This window comes from Lampris incognitus, chromosome 6, assembly GCF_029633865.1.
Source record: "Lampris incognitus isolate fLamInc1 chromosome 6, fLamInc1.hap2, whole genome shotgun sequence".
Lineage (NCBI taxonomy): Eukaryota > Metazoa > Chordata > Actinopteri > Lampriformes > Lampridae > Lampris > Lampris incognitus.
The window spans coordinates 56,978,225-56,992,871 of NC_079216.1; the positions used below are offsets into that span (position 1 = coordinate 56,978,225).

Below are 14,647 nucleotides of genomic sequence, written 5' to 3' on the forward strand. Positions count from 1 at the left end.
GAGTTATCTGCACATTGGAATAAGAGCTTCCTCGTTTTATTCAGAAACATTTTGACAAAGTAGTCAACGTACCCATACAGAGGCCCGTCGTTACCAATAGCCGAGACCATGATCACTCTGTTAGCGGTGAGCTCCCACACCTGTTTGACAGAGGAACACACACGAACCGAGCTAAGTGGGTAAACAGGTATGATATTTAAAAAATTCAGCCTGCTTAACCGTTCCAGGGCAAGAAACTGAATCCCTAACAGCTCCTGAGGCACACTTATGTAACTGCAGACTCGGTTTTTCTTTTTTTTTTTGTTGATTTTATCCCCCCTTTTCTCCGCAATTGTACCTGTCCAACTACCCCACTCCACCGAGCCATCCCGGTCGCTGCTCCATCCCCTTTGCTGATCCTGGGAAGGCTGCAGACTACCACATGCCTCCTCCGATACATGTGGAGTCGCCAGCCGCTTCTTTTCACCTGACAGTGAGGAGTTTCGCCAGGGAGACGTAGCACGTGGGAGGATCACGCTAATCTCCCCCAGTTCCCCCTGAAAAAAGTGCGTCGACCGACCAGAGGAGGCGCTAGTGCAGCGACCAGGATACATACCCACATCCAGCTTCCCACCCGCAGACACAGCCAATTGTGTCTGTAGGGATGCCCGATCAAGCCGGAGGTAACATGGGGATTTGAACCGGAGAGCCCCGTGTTGGTAGGCAACAGAATAGAGACTTAGCTTTGACTTCCATACCACTCTGTAAATGTGTCTGTCCCAGTGCATAACTACAAAGAGTGTATCACCTTATCAACGAAGGGGTGGTCCATGAAGTCAGGCCCACCAATGCTGAGGTTGAGTACATCAATCTTCTTCAGGATGGCATAGTTGAAAGCATCCAGAAACCACGAGGTATATGACACCTAAGAATAAGGGAAGACATGTATATCACATTCTCCTAGTGCTAGACGATAAGATGATGACTCTATCAAATAAATGTTCCTTAATTTCAAAATAAATAGACCTCGATTTTTTAAATCTTTTTATTGCATGTGCATGAATGACAACAAGACAGCCAATTATATAGCTACTACATGATGTTACCTAAACTAAGATACCCAGCATCCCCGGTAGCGAGCTGTGTTTGGTTGGCTCATATAACACTTTCCTCATATGAGCCTACCAGCAAAGCACCACCTGGGCATCCCTATCGCCAATTCCCCCTTCGAGAGGGTTTTAAATCCAGGAGGAGACATTAGCAACAGATAAGGGTCGACAGGTATTGGTTAACATTAAAAGAATTTCAAAAATCCACTTCCATTGCTTTTTACTGCACCGGTTTCCTCACAGAGAAGTCTGCTTTTCCACTTAGCGTGCATGGTGATATTTAAGAGTTTATATTCACAACTTTAAAACTTGCTTGAAGATGGGCCGATGGTAGGACAGCTACAGTTACCTGCCAGAGGAAAGCTGAAAACAGACTTTGGACCGTCTTTCTTGCTCATAACTGCTGCAGTTATCACAAGAGGATCACATCTGTTTTAACTTGGCTTCTCTTTAAGTCCAGCCATCTGACCACGTTTTATTTCTATGCACCAAAAGCTTTTTATTTTCACTAGCTATCATATGGACCATATTGTTTTGTTTTGTTTTTTTGGGATTCCCCCCTCCCTTTTCCTCCCCAATTGTATCCGGCCAATTACCCCACTCTTCCGAGGCACCCTAATCGCTGCTCCACCTCCTCTGCCGATCCGGGGAGGTCTGCAGACTACCACATGTCTCCTCCGATACATGTGGGGTTGCCAGCCGCTTCTTTTCAACTGACAGTGAGGAGTTTCACCAGGGCGACGTAGCGCGTGGGAGGATCACGGTTCCTCCCCAACCCCCCGAACAGGTGCCCCGACCGACCAGAGGAGGCGCTAGTACAGTGACCAGGACACATACCCACATCCAGCTTCCCACCCGCAGACATGGCCGACTGTGTCTGTAGGGACACCCGACCAAGCTGGAGGCAACACGGGGATTCAAACCAGCGATCCCCGTGTTGGTAAGGCAACAGAATAGACTGCCACGCCACCCGGATGCCCGTATGGACAATTTTGTGAGGGAAATTGTCAAAGATTTCAACCAATGGTGATATTACTCTTGAGATTTAATTTCCGTAATTACCAAAAAAATTACAAACACAATACTGAGAGCAAGAATTTACTGAGAGGATGCTGCTAAATGTGTTTAAAAATGTTCTTTATTGACCTTTTCTTCTTTTATGCTAAAACGATAAGACTGAAAAGAATGCAATTCCTGCTTGTCTTTCAAAATTGACTCTATTGTTATGCATTAACTGCAGTAATCATGCACATAATCCATAATCTGGTATTCAAAAGTGTTTGAATGACAGTTCTCAGTCATTCATCATTTGTTCAGAGCAATATTAATGCTAAATTTGGGAAAGAAATGGTAATTTTGCATAAATTGTGATAAAATTCAGTATTGTCTGATAAGAACTTGACATTGAAATAATGACATTTTCAGCCATATTGCCCATCATTACATCCTCCAATAATCAACATAACATATACAGATCTATTCATAGAGCAACAATGTTGGCGTTGCGGAGCAGGGTATGGCTCATATGCTGAAGACTAAAGTAGTGGCGTGTCAGTGTTGGCTATACATACAGTAGCTCATTACAATGCTTAGTTATTAAGACTAATTTCACAGAACTACATAGTCCTATTCCCTTACTCCTTCCCGTTTTAACAGCTCAGAATTATGGGAAATTTGCAGGTCTGAAAAATTTTAACACTGTGCATTGTAACAGTAATGATTAACTTTCAACTAAAAAAAAAACAAAAAAAAAACAACCTTTGGCTATAATTCAGATATACTATGACTGACCCAACACAAACACCTCCAATAGCAGCGGACATCTAAAAGGCAACAATGCAATCTGAAGCTGTAATATACTCGAACAAATCAATTAATTTCCCATTTGTAAGGTAATGTTTCCTTGCAATTATCTTTTTGAAACTTTGGTTGATTTTTTTTCTACTTATTCCAAGTAAGATTTACAATCTGAGGACAGTAGTTACAGTAGGTACCTGGTTGTTGGTGAAAACTCGAAAGATGTGAAGCTCAGAATCAGGAGCAAAGCCTTGACACTCTCTCATACTGGCTATCACTCCTGCCACAAAGGTACCATGACCCAGGCCTGATGAGACAACATAGAAAATAGGTCATACACACACACACACACACACACCACAACACACATGCTCAGAGAATTCAAACAATTTAGACTGCATTTTATGACTCTGGTTTGATGACTGAATTACACACTGCTGTTTATGCCCATTTTCTCATGTAATACTTGGAGTCAACTGTCCAAAGTAACAGGGAGTGCAGAAGAGAGGTGAAGAAGAAAGTGCAGGTAGGGTGGAGTGGATGCAGAAGACTGATTTGCGACAGAAGGGTACCAGCAAGAGTCAAAGGGAAGGTTTACAAGATGGCTGTGAGATCAGCTATGTTAATATGGTTTGGAGACAGTGGCACTGATGAAAAGACAGGGGGCGGAGCTGGAGGTGGCAGAGTTGAAGATGCTAAGATGTTGAATGGGAGTGACGAGGAAGGACAGGATTAGGGACGATTATATTAGAGGGACAGCTCAGCTTGGGCGGTTTGGAGACAAAGCAAGAGAGGCAAGATTAAGATGGTTTAGACATGTGTGGAGGAGATGCTGGGTATATTGGGAGAAGGATGCTGAATCTGGAGCTGCCAGGGAAGAGGAAAAGAGGAGGTTTATGGATGTGGTGAGGGAGAACATGCAGGTGGCTGGTGTGACACAGGAGGATGAAGAGGACAGGAAGAAATGGAAACGGATGATCAGCTGTGGCGACCCCTAACGGGAGCAGCCAAAAGTAGTAGTAGTAGTAGTAGTGGTGGTGGTGGTGTTTATGCCCATTTTCACAAGCACATTATGATCCAACGATTTAGGAGCAGCACTCATACCTATATTCAGGCATATTCAAGTCGCCATAATTAACAAAAACAAGATCACTCAATCACATCCAATTAGGTCATTATCATAATCATTAACATTAGTCATCATCATAAGCCATGATCAATGTCACCATCCTCATCATCATTATAATACTCAATCTTCCTCACCATCATCAAGAGTCTTCTCATTGGTCCAGTTGGTCCTTTCCTTTACATTCTTAAAATGAGGGTGCTTTTCACTGAGGCCTGTGTCAAACACCGCTACCTTCACGCCAGAGCCTAAACACACAATGTTAAAATCAATCACATTGGAATAAAAATAAAATTTGCATCTATACAGCTATCAAATCAAGATATTAGTTGCTGGAGGAACATCATTTTTATGGGATAATACATTGTGCAACATAATTAACTGCTGCTACCTTCCATTTTGAACTGCTGAAAAATGATGATTTAAATATAGACGTAGTAAAATGCATTAAATAATGAATAAGCATTATGAAGCATGACTTTTCGAGGTACCTCAACTACACTGCTCAAAAAAATAAAGGGAACACATAAGCAATGCAATGTAGCTCCAAGTCAATCACACTTTTGAGATATCAACCTGTCCAGTTAGGAAGCAACACTGATTTGTGAATCAATTTCACCTGTTGGTAAATTGTCTAATTTCCACCAGGTGGAAATTAGACAATTTGCAAGACAACCCCTATAAAAGGAATGGATTTGCAGGTGGTGGCCACAGACCATTTGCCTGTCCTCATCTTTTCTGGCCGATCTTTGGTTAGTTTTTCATTTTGCTAGTGCCCTCACCACTAGAGGTGGCATGAGGCGGTATCTGCAACCTACAGAAGTTGCTCAGGTAGTGCAGCTCATCCAGGATGGCACATCATTGCGTGCTGTGGCAAGAAGATTTGATGTGTCTCCCAGCACAGTGTCCAGAGCATGGAGGAGGTACCAGGAGACAGGCCAGTACACCAGGAGACGTGGAGGGGGCCGCAGGAGGACAACAACCCCGCAGCAGGACCGCTATCTGGTCCTTTGTGCAAGGAGGAACAGGAGGAGCACTGCCGGAGCCCTACAAAACGACCTTCAACAGGCCACTAATGTGCAGGTTTCTGCTCAAACAGTGAGAAACAGAATGCATGAGGATGGTATGAGGGCCCAACGTCCACAATTGGGGCCTGTGCTCACAGCCCAACACCGTGCAGCCCGATTGACCTTTGCCAGAGAACATCTTGGTTGGCAGATTCGCCATTGGCGCCCTGTGCTCTTCACAGATGAGAGCAGGTTCACACTGAACAAATGTGACAGACGTGAGAGAGTCTGGAGATGCTGTGGAGAACGTTCTGCTGCCTGCAACTTCCTCCAGCATGACCGGTTTGGCGGTGGGTCAGTGATGGTCTGGGGAGGCATATCCTTGGAGGGCCGCACAGACCTCTACGTGCTAGCCAGAGGTACCATGACTGCCATTAGGTACCGGGATGAGATCCTCAGACCCATTGTCAGACCATATGCTGGTGCAGTGGGCCCTGGGTTCCTGCTCATGCATGACAATGCTCGTCCTCATGTGGCCAGAGTGTGTCAGCAGTTCCTGTATGTCGAGGGCATTGATGCTATGGACTGGCCTGCACGTTCCCCAGACCTGAATCCAATCGAGCACCTCTGGGACATCATGTCTCGTACCATCCGCCAACGCGATGTCGCACCACAGACTGTCCAGGAGTTGACCGATGCCCTGATGCAGGTCTGGGAGGAGATCCCTCAGGAGACCATCCGTCGTCTCATCAGGAGCATGCCCAGACGTTGTAGGGAGTGCATACAGGCACGTGGAGGCCACACACACTACTGAGCCTCATTTTGAACGTCTTGAAGAATTTCCACAGAAGTTGGATCAGCCTATGTTCTCATTTTCCACTTTGATTTTGAGTATGATTCTGAATCCAGACCTTAATGGGCTAATGATTTTGATTTCCATTGATCATTCTTAGGTTATTTTGCTCTAAACACATTCCTCTGTCTAATAAATAAAGATTTTCAGCTGAAATATTTCATTCATCGAGGTCTATATTGTGTTTTTAGGTGTTCCCTTTATTTTTTTGAGCAGTGTATATTACTCATATGGATTTGTCTCACAATAACCATCTCTATCCTCTGTCCAACTTTTAGTACCCCCAACATTTGCTTGGGTCAGGGTCGACTGTCAAGCCTAGGGTTACCTTTGATGAGGGTAGGAAATGAACTTTGTAAGGGGCTTTTTGTTGTGTGTTGAATATTATGGGTACTTTTATGATTTTTGGGACATTTCACTAAAAAAAAAATAAACAAAAAAATTCCAACTGTTTCTCAGACAAAAGTCAAATAACATGGAAATTATGAGAGAGTTATGACAGTGTTGATTTACATTAGACTTTATCAGTAAAGAGACTTTTTGCTCCAACTCCTTGCTCATTTCCAGTAATGGATGTGTCAGAGGTCAGGGTCTCACCAGTGTGTCCCATCTGCCAAAGTACATCAGCCTGCAGGATCTGAGCGACATGGCGGGGGATGGCCCGGAGGAGACGGCGGCTAGAGTGGCGACCTGTGGCATGCCAGAATCCCGAGCCCAGGGACAGGCTGGTACGACGAAGTGGGCGGGACGACTGCCAAGATTGCCACTTTTGTGTCCAGCGGGTGGTGTTGCAGGGTGCGGCAGGTTCAGGTGCTGCAGGGACAGGAACAAAAAACACAACTTCATTAATCCTCATTTTAGAATGTGCAAGAATAGGATGCGGGGGATCTGTTGAAACACAGTGAATTCTGTGTGCATGTGTTTGCACAAAAACGCTCTTCTCCAATTAGTTCTACAACACTGCAAAGCACCATTTAGTCTCCTAAAGAGCCATTCTGTGACAACAGGCGAGCCCCCTCTCATCAAGCTAATCCATCATATTAGCTGCTGTCTGCATCATTAGTCCCTCCTGCAGACAAAAGCGGGCATTCTACCAACTAAGCATTCTACTAACCTAATCAAATCGAAATCACACTTATCTTCACAGCATTCTCTGACCCCTCATTTAACTAAATCTACCTCCCCATCTCCCCGCACCTCACATCTTGCAGTTGTGAGGCGCATTGCAGTGGCCTCGTTTGTGCCAATCTGATCTCATCAGGCTCACTTGTACAGAACATCATCATCAGGTCATTAGCAAACAGTGGCAGAGACCAGCAGCCAAATCAAGTCATTTGTGCCCTGCCAGTGGGTCTGGACCAATTTAATGGGGGCAAAAAAAAAAGCTCATCTGTTTTCTCTCAAACAAATCTATCAAACTGGGTAGCTGTTTCAATCGGTTTTCAATTCAAATTATCACCTGCTCCCTGCGGTTCTGCTACAACTAGATCTTCAAACAAAAATCCACTGCATTCACAGGCTAATTCGACATTGATATTGCATGCCTACAGATTTTTCCTGAGAACAATGATGTGATTCAGTTTGGTTTTTTTTGCTATTCTAAATAAAACGTAAGTCACCAGTAAGTCACTGTAATACCCCTATACAAAACCAGTTTTGTGTGGGTGTGTATAAGTCCGTTTACATGTGCTAGGTGGGCTGGGGCACACTGAAAGCTTTCATCCATTGCCAGGTACTGGGGCAAACCCCCTCCCCTACCACACAGACTCACTACCATCAACACACACAGGCCCTTTGTGTCCCACTCAGACACACGACACGTGCACTCACAATTGGTCCGACAAAAACTATCAAGCCCAGGCTTACACCAGTCTATCAATTATATTGTACATACAATTGTCACTGAAATGAAAAACACTGCAGAGAGAGAGAGAGAGAGAGAGAGAGAGAGAGAGAGAGAGAGAGACTGACCTTTCACATTAAAGCAAAGGAACACTATTTGGCATGCTTTTCATTTATGTATGCCATACAGATCTGTGCATATTTGGTGGTGAATTTGTATGTGGGCTGGCATGCAGGCCTAAGAAACACTATCCCTACAAGACGACACCGCACCACGAGACTTACAGGGAATGTACTTGAGCGTGCGGAACACTTTGCGTTGTGGCGTAACCCTCTTGATGTAAGGGTGGTCCTCTAAGGTCAGGAGGTTGCTCGGCGAGGCTCGGCGTATGTGGACCAGCTCAAAGTCGCTTGGAAAGTCAGAGGCTGGGTTTTCCCTGGGAACAATGTGCCAGTCCAAAGCTTCGCTTCTGGCGTTCCGCAAGGCACTGCTGATGTATAGGTGGCGGGCTTTGGCCGAGAAGTACCCTGTAAACGCTACAATGTATTCTGGAGAGAGAGGGAGGAGAGAAGAGCGGATGGGCGTGTGTTAGAAAGTAGCTAATGAGCAGACTGGGGGAAAAGGAGACTACAGTCAGGAGGGTAAATGTGTTAAACAACAGTGGAAAACATGACTTTGACTGTGTGTTGACACCAATCAAGATGCCAAATTTTGAGGCAGTGTGAATCAATGAAAAGAAAACGGGAAGAGGCGATACAGTGACATATCGCTGATTACTTCGGGGTATGCAAAATAGTCTCTGGCTTGTCCTATCGAAATCTATAAACGAAAAAAAAAACAAGCATAAAAGGTCAGCAAGGCAGGTAGATGTCCTGGTAAGTGCCATATCGGTCACTTTGTCAAGTCACTTTGAAATTGTCGACTTACTATTGCTACGTCGGCCACAAGATCAGATCAAAACATAACGTTATGCTCTTGCACAGTGCTGCTCAACCGTGTGCCACGGAGGGCCATGTGTATGTGGACTTTCTTTCCGACCCAACACAACACCATCTGGTTTGACTAATTAACCTGCTTTCAACCAGACAGAGGATGACTAATTAGTGAGATCAGCTGGTGAAATGTTGGTTTGGAACAAAAATCTGCATACGCGTTGGCCTCCATGACACACGATTGAGTGCGACTGTTCTAGCATATTTACTGGGAAACGTGTGCAAGCAAAGTGCTTGACTGTTGCCACAGTAACTGAAGGCTGACCCCCCCCCCCCAAGGAGAGAAACAGAGATTTGAATGCGCCAGCCAATTATTCTGTAAATATACATTTAATTAATAAACGCCACCATTCTCTTGTAAATTAGGAATCTGAACAATCGGGGCAGATTTTGTTGCGTAGCTTAACTAACAGCGACAACACGCGAGTTTGGAGTCAGTCATGAACAGAATTGTTTTCTTCTGCATTCCTAGAGAAATATTCTGAATATGAAAAATGACGATACAATAAAGAAAATATGAATAGCAGATGGAAGGTGGGATAGGAACCTCATTATAATGACAATGGTGCACATTTTATGGTCCGATTCAAACTAGCAACACCCATAACAAACATGTACACTCTCATAAATGATCCTTGGTGTGTTTACTCCTATCGCATTATCATTTGGAGGAACCAGTAAAGCAAATTATGAAATCCAGTCAGATGGGTTGAGCCGCATTGCCTGCCTGCTTGACACATAAAAAGACAATACCCCCATTATAATGTGATGTTACTGACACCGGGGTGTGTATGGGAGCGAGATAGAGTTTCAATGGCATGGCTGCCATATTCATCTTACTCGGTTCTGCTCAACAGTTGTGGCCACGCAATGATGATGGTTGATGAGGATATCATGACAATATCCAGTGGCAAAAAAATAGATTATTGTATTGTTGTGGGGCATAAGGTCTGTGGTGTGTATCATGTAATTCCAATATCATGTTCAGGTCTCAATTAAAAACACTTTGGTGTGTATTCATTCCCACCACGATCTCCTGTTGTTTCTGTGCCTTGTCACTGTATAACATCTGCTTAAGCAATAATTCCTCAAATAATTATTTTTCTAACAAATGTGTTCATTAGTGTTTGAAAAAATTTAGAATGTAAAAGAAAATAGCATAAACTGCTGACTACAGTAAAAATAAAGTTACAAATAGAAAAGGAAAAATGGAAATACCATGCATCTGCAGTATACAGTCATTGTGATTATAAACAGGATCTAGCAGTGCAAATTCTCACCATGTTCCACCACCTTGGAGGAGAACTCAAGCTTGACGGTAAGCTGGGAGCAGTTGGAGCCAGAGGATGGGGAGGGGGGCATTGGGCTGGCGGTGTGCTCAGAGGATTGTTTAACGCCTCCCCTTGGCTCCATCCCCACCACAGGCAAGTAGCCGACCATCAGCCCCAGCAGTGACATCCACGCAAGAAGCAGAGACATTCTGCGGTCAGCAGCAGCACACGCCATAGGATAAGGCATGGGCCTCCCAATCTCCAGGGGGAGCTGTTTTACATGAATAACAAGGAGCTTAAGGTGGGAGAAAGGTCAGGGGTTGGGACGGAGCAGTTCAGGTCCAGAGCTCAAAGAGTGAGTCCACATTGCATATGGCCTGAGCAGCTTGATTCATTTCTTTCTGCGTTTTCTCTCCATGTTTGTTATCCAGGGTGGAGATCAATGGTGCTGCCAGAGTGCCATCATAGTTGCCATGTTAAAAACCAGCGAGGGCAACTGATAGAGGCAGAAATCAGGCAAAGATGGAGGGCTCAATCCAGAGATCCAGCACAGATGTTTTCCAGTTTAATTCCTAGAGGGATACAAATATATATATTACATAAAGATATGCGCACAAACACATGTATATACATACAAAATAACCTATTTCTCCGAGTCCATCCTCAACTGATGCCGTCGGAGCTGAATTTCAGAAAAGTAACCTTTAAAACTAAAAAAGAAAAACCCATTTAACAAACTGGCACCTGTGTACTTAAGATTTTGTAATTAGATTCACTGCTCGGTAGGTTAAAAAGCTTGGTCTGCCGACTAAACACCAGGTTAAGTAACAATATGAAAGTCACCAAAGTTGGAGTTGCGTGTAAAGCATGAGCTTTGTTCATGGAAAGACAATGCTCCCTCTACACTGACAAAGGGAAGGAAAGAACAGAAGGAAAAAGGATAGAAAGAAGGCAGGAAAGGCGGAGTAAGGGAGGGAGGAAAGAAAGGCAGTCAGGGAGGTGTGGGTGTATTGTAATACAGGAGTGCCATATAAACCACTCCTCCCTCATTTAGCAACTATAAAGAGACATTACTGCCCTCTGGGTACAATGCTGTCACCAGATGGAGTAGATAGAGCCATATACCACTTAATCCTTTCCTGGATGGATGAATGAACTAGCAGGACAGGTCCCATCTTGGAGACAGCCAAGAAAAACCTATCACTTGCCCCTTTACGCGATCCAACATAAAACTAATATCCCGAAATACAAGGTTACTCATAAAAACTTCCAATAAACAGCTTTTCTCAAATAACAGTCTGTCTAATAGCCAGGGAGATCCCGAAATTTTAGCCAGTCTACAGTAAATGTCAGGTCAAACAATTCTTTGTGCTGGAAAATACACAATGTACAGTGCTAAAAAATGGGAATTACTTCTGACACCCATAATTATGGGTGTTAGAAGTGCAATGAATTATAATTCATTGCACAGCTACATACAAATAACAGATGTGCGGACACATCAAGCAAAACTAATAACCACAGCTAGGCTTCCTGAACCACCCTAAAATAGAGTCAGGTGCTTTCCATGTGAAAGCAGCCCCACCAACCCACTACCTCTGAAACACCCCACCCATGGGCAGATATGGGGCCATTACTGCCCTAGCCTGAAGCTGGAACAAACCGGTAATTGAACACACAAACACAGAGACACTTTGCAAAAACATAATACAAAAGATTGTGAGAACTAGCACTACAATCTGTGTCCAGCCTAGGTTACATAAACCAACTCAGGCAGCCTCCCTTCCTGCAGAGTCTGTTAGTGCCTCCCACCTTACACCAGATGGCCACAGGCCCACAGCTGATGGGCTTTTTCACATGAGGCACACCTTTTAAAACGCTACACTTTCACCTGCTATTTACTCCTGCTGAATACATTGTGCATTAAGTAAACAAAGTTTTGTATTTTCTTCCACTCACTTTTTCTGACAAAGTTGGATGGTTTTAGTTCATTACTAAGCTTCGTCGTAGCACCACTGATGTATCTCTAGTGTGGCGATAGCAAGCTCATTTAACTGCAAAGCTGTGTGGCTGACCAGAGTGTATGTGCAATATGTTCCAGGATGGAGTGTGCAGCTATGCAGGGAGAGAGAGAGAGAGAGAGAGTGTGTGTGTGTGTGTGTGTATATCCAGTCTTCAGTCTTGGTCTATGGTATCCAGCTGGCCATGCATCTAAAAGAAAACATGGTAAAGTTGTCCTCAAAATTGGGAACAAATAAACGACCAATCAAATGTTACTAGATGCACTGCTCGACTAGAGATATATTAATTACTTTGGTGAATTTCAGTATATTTTTAAAGAGATACTTGCATCAAAATCCGACTTTTGCTGTTGTTAATCGATGTAAGGAGTGTGAATGTGATCGATGAGACAAATGGCAGCCCTAAAATCACATTTATGGCCAGACGAGATATCGGCGGTCGAAGTCATATTTCCGGTTGGCGAAAATGTGGTAACTTGTCGCGTCACGACTTAGCATTAGCATAGAGGGCGTGTCCGTAGCGGGACGCTATAAAAGCGGAGACGCCCCCTTTTGGCTGGAAGGAATACGGCTGTATTGGCTGAGCAACGTATCCGTGAGGCGAGTAGTCAGCGTCTACTGAGAAAGAGGAACCGTCTTGCACTTCCTCAACCTCAAAGCTGCTGTCGGTGGTCTTGTCGCTCGCCATTTTTATTTTTTATTTTTTTGTAAAGTGACGACAGAGCAGGAAGGGGGCTGTCACCAGTGAATTTCTCGTTTTTCTACGGCAAGCGGCAAAGCCCCAGTGTTTAGCCCACCCAGACACACCCACACCACCGCCCTGAATTTCAGTAGCCAATAGCTATGAAATCATAAAACCACATCTACCTTTCGGTTGTAATTCAAACCACCCGTGTTACAATTTGCTCAGAAACATTATGAAGATATCTCTTAAGATACAGTGACCAGAACAAACAAATTAATTGTATTGGTACACTAACAGGATAAAAATGTGCTTGCCTTAAAGGTTATTTTACAATTTATGAAATTACTGAGGAAAGCTGAAGTTACAATGCAGTTCCTGACACACAGGAATCAAGCATTTGGCACACAAAAGGACTACCCATTCCATCCATTTTGCACAATATTTTTGTTTGCTTGTTGGACACTAGTCCGAGATTTGCATACACAGTTTTACAACAACAAACAATCAAGTCTAAATTCACTGCATTCACTCATACACATCCAACTCCTACCTCTCAAGCATGTATGTGTGTGGTTGGGGGCCACACTGCACATAATAATACAGAACACAAGCGACTACAAGTAACTGGACTAGTGGAGTGATAAGACTACTGTCAATATAATTTGAGGACCCTTTCTTGGCTAGTCTGGCATCTGGTTCTAAAATTCCCAGTGTTAGACTGGGGCAGGAACCTGGCCAGTAAGACAACAATACAGCTAATGACTACTGGTTTGGACCCCAGGCTGTAAAAATAGTTCTACTGGTTAGGGCAGGGCTGTAAAAGACAGACTGGGGCCACTTGTGTCAACATGACACCCAACCACAAAAATGGCATCATCAAACGGATTAGAAACTAGAGATCCTCCATCAGAGGAATGCCCAAAGAGTTCAAATCGATGTTTGTGTAACTGCTGTGGACTGGTGCTGGACCCTTGGATGGAGATTGGCCCATTGGTGGCTGGTTGCGTTGGTTATATGAATACGAAATGACGAGGTGTCCATGCATATAAAGTGTCACTGAAGGAACAAAGGTGGGGGGAAAAAAACCAGTACAACCAACACTGGTCGTGGATAAGAACACTGCCTCATGTAATAGTTAATTGAATGGAGACATTACTTTGCTAAATCTAATCTAATCTGGTATTTCATAAACACCAGATCAGATTCTGGTATTTCATAAATACCAGATTGGATACCAGATTAGATACCAGTCAACCATAAATAGCAACATAACATTTTAAAGGCACTTCAGCAAGCGAATCTCGAGCAGAGCGCTGTGTTCTTGTTATTCCAACCTCAGTGTAACTAGACAAATACTGATCAGCATCCAATTTCAGATGTCTCTTCTATTGGATATAACGATGAAGTGAGGTAGTGAACAGTATTATTGCGTGAAATCATTAAAAACAACAGTGATAGCGTCATTATATCCAGGCATTAATATGTAAATTTTCAATGAGCTTTATCGTCAATAGCATAGAGAGCATTGAGACGGACATGCTGGAGGCCAACACACACCAGTGTAAAGGCCATATAAACAACTAAAATAATCACACACACGTCAGTAAATACATAGAACGTGGATAAAATTTATGAAAACCGTGTTTCGATTTAAGTAACGTCTGTTAAATTATAAAGACGGGACGCGATAATGATTTTTTTTTCATTCTCTGCTCCGGGTCTAGGACCCCATTTGCTTCCACGCATGCGCAAGGCTAGCTCGCTAGCAAAGCGTTTTACCTAATGCAGAGGCTGGTAACGGCCGCGGGTGTGCTCGTACTCACCTCCGTTTAATAACTCCTCACGGTAAACGTGTGTCCGTCTGAGTCTTTTACCATCCGCGTATGCAGCTTTCACTTACCGCTATTCATTTACTTTAATAGTAATCGAACAAAGGCTCCCTCACCAAACTCTTAACCGACCAG

At 43.8% G+C, this 14,647-nt stretch overlaps 1 protein-coding gene across 1 annotated transcript in view; it reads right to left on the minus strand.

Moving 5' to 3' along the window:
• Positions 1–14,618, minus strand: part of mbtps1 (membrane-bound transcription factor peptidase, site 1) — a 35,908-nt gene extending 21,290 nt beyond the window's left edge. The window contains exons 1-8 of the mRNA XM_056281943.1: positions 14,507–14,618; positions 9,987–10,549; positions 7,999–8,262; positions 6,469–6,684; positions 4,149–4,259; positions 3,083–3,192; positions 788–904; positions 73–140 (exon numbers count right to left, since the gene is read on the minus strand). Coding sequence (XP_056137918.1) covers positions 73–140; positions 788–904; positions 3,083–3,192; positions 4,149–4,259; positions 6,469–6,684; positions 7,999–8,262; positions 9,987–10,224 — 1,124 coding nt within the window. The 5' untranslated portion in view covers positions 10,225–10,549; positions 14,507–14,618. The remainder of the gene's footprint in view (positions 1–72; positions 141–787; positions 905–3,082; positions 3,193–4,148; positions 4,260–6,468; positions 6,685–7,998; positions 8,263–9,986; positions 10,550–14,506) is intronic.
• Between the last annotated feature and the right edge of the window lie 29 nt (positions 14,619–14,647).